This window comes from Fukomys damarensis, unplaced genomic scaffold (genome assembly GCF_012274545.1).
Source record: "Fukomys damarensis isolate Sample0158 unplaced genomic scaffold, DMR_v1.0_HiC HiC_scaffold_21, whole genome shotgun sequence".
Classification (NCBI taxonomy): Eukaryota; Metazoa; Chordata; class Mammalia; order Rodentia; family Bathyergidae; genus Fukomys; species Fukomys damarensis.
The window spans coordinates 37223735-37229106 of NW_022900933.1; the positions used below are offsets into that span (position 1 = coordinate 37223735).

At 57.0% G+C, this 5372-nt stretch overlaps 1 protein-coding gene across 1 annotated transcript in view; it reads right to left on the reverse strand.

The window, feature by feature from the left end:
* The window catches only part of Bcl11b (BAF chromatin remodeling complex subunit BCL11B), a 79586-nt gene that overhangs the window by 43448 nt on the left and 30766 nt on the right, over positions 1–5372 (reverse strand). The window contains exon 3 of the mRNA XM_010609235.1: positions 1544–1759. Within this exon, the coding sequence (XP_010607537.1) occupies positions 1544–1759 (216 nt within the window). The remainder of the gene's footprint in view (positions 1–1543; positions 1760–5372) is intronic.

The window sequence follows — 5372 nt, forward strand, 5'->3', positions numbered from 1 at the left end:
AAAAAAAAAAAAAAAAAAAAAAAACAAAACAAAAAACGGGCATGGTAACAGCCCCTGCCTGGCAGGACACACAACTGCCAGGAGGCCTAACCCATGAGGGAGGCACACGGTCCCCTGGCCAACTCTGCTTTGGCAGCTTCTAAGGAGGGCCAGAGCCAGCAGAGGGTTAAGCAAACCCCGGCGGTGATCATGTTTCTACACGTAGTCCAGTCGTAAACACTCAGGCTGATCTTTGATAGCGTGGCCCCCCCGAGTGGCCAGGGGCTGCAGCACTAATTACAGGAAGCTGTGAGTGCAGGGCAGCCACCCAGACGGGGCAGGCAGCCCTCACTCAGCAAGCGGGGTCTCCCACCAGGCACAGAACAGAGCCATGGAGCCAGCAAGTGAGCCCCGACCACCCTGGAGACCCAGCAGCCCGGGACAGGAAGCATGGGCTGCTGCTGGCTCCAACTCCTTCCCAGCTGGTTACATTCTCTGCTTTGGGCATTTAAGGCACAAGTAAGAACCCACAACTTTGCATTGAAAGCTAGACCCTCTAATGTCACCAGCTGTCCAGCAGGGGGTACTGAAGGCTGCAGGCCACCCCATTGGCAGGAAGGCCCAGGGAGCTCTACCCCGGGCACGGGCTACCTGTCACCTTTCAGTGGCTCCACCCGGTTGTCCTTTGGGACAGCGTCAACCAAAAGCAAAACACACCAATAAAAAGAGTTTTCCTTTCATAAGTTGAGTCAAGAGAAAGGCCATGACGTGCCTGGTGACAAAGCAGAGACAAGTTGGCTCTGCCCTGGCTCTGCAGCCGCACTCTGCCTTCCTGGCCCCTGCCACGAAACCCAGCGACAGCCACTGGCCACGTGAGCCTGTCTCAGCATCCTGGCCCGGCTGGCCACAGCGCCACACAACACACCCAACTGTGCTGAGGAGCTGCGCCCCAGGCCACCAAGGCTTGGGCTTCTTTTGGGACAGTGGGGCAGTGGTGGGGATACACAGGTCCGGGGTCTGAGCCCCTGCTCCCACACACACCCAGTATTCTGCTCCCGCCCCGTGGCCACAGCTTTTTAAAACCCTCCTTCGGAACTTTTTTTTTCCTCCTCTAAGTTAATGGGCAACACATTGTCCCAAAGAGAAACTCAGCATTTTGGACGGCTCTGGCGATGTACGCAGACAACCGAGGAATCTTCTCCTAGACTTGTCTGGGAAGGTGGGGGGGCAGGGGTGGGGCAGGGCAGAAGAAAACCTCAGATGTTAAGCGTTATCCAATTAAGCGTTAGCTAAACAGCCCAGAGATGAAATGTGGGGGCTGGGCAGTGCACTGTGGGAGAGGTGGGGCACGGGGACCTGGGGAGCCTCCTGGCCCAAGGGGACCAGGCACAGGGCAGCAGTTCTGTTCTCATCCTTCACCACTTCCCCTGTACCCCAAAAAGTGCCCTTTAGGGCAAAGGCTGCATTTTTCTCCACGGGTCCCCACCTTGGGTCCCCAGCTGTGCCCCGGGCCACGTCCCGCCATCCCAGGAGCCCGACCCCCCCACGCGGCGGCGTCTGTTACCTGACAACTGACACTGGCATCCAAAGGGAACCTCCGTCTGACCCTCACCCTGAGTCCCGTCGCCCGACACCGGGCGCGCGCTGCAGCAGGGCAGCGGGAAGCAGGGCGGGAGTGCGCCTAGGGCACGCAGAGGTGAAGTGATGACGGATGTGTGAGGGAGGGAGGAGGAGGCAGCTATAGGGGCCATCGCTGGCAGCTGGGCAGGCCTGCACGGCCCTGGAGAAAAAACAATAGAAAAGACTGGTCAGTCGGGCCCTGGACTGCACAAGGGACCTGGGGCGTGGGAAGGGCCCGGGGTGCAGGGCTGCAGGCCAGCCTTCGAGGGCAGGAGGCTGAGCAGGCTACAGGTGGTGGAGAAGGGGTCAGGGAAGTGATCAGAGGGCACTGGGGAGAGTCCTGCCTCCACAGCTGCCAAGTGGGACTGTCTGGGGCTGGGATCCCCACCTCTGGGGCCTCATGCAGGGGCTGGAGCACATGGGGACTGTCAGGGCCCCGCTCCCAGGAAAGACCCCCCCACCCATGAAGGGTCTTGTGGAGAGAACCGGAGCCGGCTCCAGTTGAGGATTTGTTCCCATAACTCTCGTCCACCCCTTCCTGGGACAGCTCCGAGCCACTGCTGTCTGCTACAGGAAGACGGGCTCTTTGGACAAATCAGCCTCCAGCCTGGCTGACGACCAGCTAGGGCCTCCTCCAGGCCCAGCCAGCAGTACCCAGGCCCCAATAACTCTTAGAAGGCTTCCCCCTCCTCCTCTCTCCACCGCCCCAAGGAAACGGCACTGCCCAGATCCCTCCAAATGTCTCCGTCCAGGCTGTGAGTCCTGCTCCCCCATGTGACAGAACAGCAGGGACGAGAGCCAGGCCAGGGCCCCATGGCTCGCCTAGGCTTCGGGCAAGGTCTGCGTTTGATTTGGCCGTTTATCTTACATGGCTAAGAGACCACCAGGGCAAAACATTTGTGTGAAGCCCTTGCCAAAACCACAAGTGAAGAAGCCCAAATTCCCTGGGTAAATAATTGAGCAGGGAAGCATCAGAGAGACAAAAAGAAAACATCAACAAGATGATGGGCAGCTGAGCCTGACAGGCTCCACCAAGGAGGCTCGCCCCTCACCTCCTGACACGGGTCTGCACGGGTGAGGATCTGCCCACCCCATGTGGCTGGGCAGGGCCCCCTTCCCCAGGAGAGCCACAGGGCCCTGCACACCCACTCTAAGCCAGAAGCTGTCAGTCTTCCACAGCTGAGCTTCCCAATACACCCTCAGAGGCAGACACTTGGGATGTCCCATGCTTGGACCAGGAAACAGGGGCCGGGGCTGCAGCAAACGGCAACAACCAGCAGCCAGCCCCACCAAAATCCTACAACCGGCTCCAAATCCAGGCCCATTTGTCTGTACCCCTGCTTCTCCAAAATATGAACCCAGCATCAGGGACATCAGGGCACTTGAGAAGTCTCCCAGCTTGCAGTTTGGGGGCTGTCGATGTCCTGCCAAGATGCCCAACACATCCAACCTCCGCACTGCTCAGGTCCCTCTGTGCCAGTGGAGGCTTTGTACTAGGCCAGCACAGGCACCCAGGTGTTTCCCAGCTGGCCAGAGCCTCAGACCTAGGGTGGCCCCAAGCAAGGTCAGCATCAGAGGCCTCCAAGTCACTGCCCCCCTATACGCCTACCCTGGCCAGTCCTTGTTGATGGCCCTGGCACTGGGCACTGTGCTTTTGGCCCTGTTCACTCCTGGCCTCAAACCCCTATGTGGTCCTCCTTTCACACCACAGAGGATTCTAGATCTGCATGGCTCTGTGCTGAGTACATCACACCCCCTTGCTCAGCAGGGAAGATCATCCCTGTTCAAGGGGAAACTGAGGCTCAGGCGCTACTGTAGATGTGACCTCAGCTGCCTCCAAAGCCTGGCCATGTTCTGCTTCCCTCGCCAGCTACAGCTGGGTGGAAGGACCAGGGCACCTCAGGGTCCTGAGCACAAGGACCAGGCCTCAGGTAGAGGAGCCTGTGTCCCTGCCTCAGTCCAGCCATTGGTGGCTGCAAAGGGCTCCTGGGTTCCGGGTGAGGCCACAGCCAAATTGCTAGCACTACACATCACAACTAAGAAGCCAGCAGGAGCCATTCCAGGGCCTGGCACTGGATGTCCCCAAGTACAAAGGGAGCTGCTCTGTTCCTGGTGGGAGGAAGGGCCAGGGAACAGGAAGGAACCGAAGGGCCTCTCACCACAGCCTTCTCCTAGAAAGAGCAACAATGAGGCCAGGCTGCGTCTGTGAAGGCAAGACCCACACCACACAGTGAGTGCTGCATGCGGGAAGAGGGGGCCTGCAGTTGGAGTGCAGACCTTGAAAACCTCCTGGTCCAGCGGACAACACAAAGCAGGCAGGGGAGGAGGGGGCAGCAGAAGCTCCACCCACAGGTGGGTTCCACAGAGCCTCTTCCGCAGCTGCTACAAAAGCCAAGAGCGATCAGAGAAGCCGCCCAGAGTCTGACTCCACAGACAGAAAACATCTAGAACAGTGACAGGGCCTGGGGACAGCAGGGAGCAAGGGCCCATGGGTACAGGGTTTCCTTGGGGGCTGATGAATTGGAACTAGGCAGTGCTGATAGCTGCATAACATTGTGAATATACTCAAAAGGGGAATATACTTAAAAGGGGGAAATTTATGTCATGCATATCTTAATTTTAAAAAACATCAAGAGCCAGGTATGATGGTTCACACCTGTAATCCCAGCTTTCTGGGAGGCTGAGGCAGGTAGACTGCAAATTCAATTCCAGTCTGAGCAATTTATTGATTTGGTGAGACTCTGTCTCAAAACTAAAAATTAAAAAGATAGGGCTGGGAATGTCAGGCAGGAAAATGGGCCTGGTTTCAATCTCCTAGTACCAGGATAGGTAGATAGACAGACAGATAGAATAATAAAAAGTGAGGATTTTGTCTCTGGGCCACAGCACACCTCCCAGCTAAACCCTTCACCTGGAGGGCATTTGCCTTTAAAAGTGGTGCAGGAAATCTAGAATGCAGGTGAGGAGCACCTGAGCCCCACAGGTAGTCCGGGCATCCAGACAGGCACGGAGGGACCAGCAGAGCTCAGAGGCAACGTGGCCACGGGGTGGGGGAGATGGGGGTCAGGCACAGAGAGGCTGTGAGCAAAGCCCTCCTGTGCCACTTCCTAAAGCAAGCGTCTTCTCAGAGCTGAGACCCTCACTCTTAAAGGGTCAGGGCCACCCCTAGCCAGAACCAGACACCTAGTAAACAGGGCTGCGATCCTTCATTCAGTCTCAGTTCTGGAACTTTCCTACACGGGTCCCTCAGCAGGCTCACTGCCTGGTAGGTGGGGTGTTCTCTGACAAAAGCTTGCTCGGCTGATGGAGACCCAAGATTCCAGCCCCAGCCTCACAGAAATAAGTAAAAATTAAAAACGCTTTCTGTTGAGGTCAACACGGGTGCCCCTCTGGAACCTCTTCCCCTTTTTCTGTTACTATGCTTCCAACATGTGGCGAGTATATTCGTCATGGGGAATGGGTACATATTCACGCTGCATCTTGATCTACAGAGACCGCTGAGCAGCGAGGTGGAAGCAGAAGGACAAAGACATCCTCCCTGCTGAGAGTGAAACCCCGGCTGTCTTGATTTCCTACCGCGGAAGTTCATTCATTAGGGAGAAAGAAATAAACAGCCGACATCTGTACATCTCCTGTAAACCCCGCGCCTTCCCGAGTGGTGGGCATAACGATCCCGTCCCAGTTGGGGAAACTGAGGCTCAGAAAGGCTGGAGAAGATGCCCAAGGCTAGCGGGTCAGGAGGTCAGAAGGTGCCTTCTTGCTGTTTTCTCTCT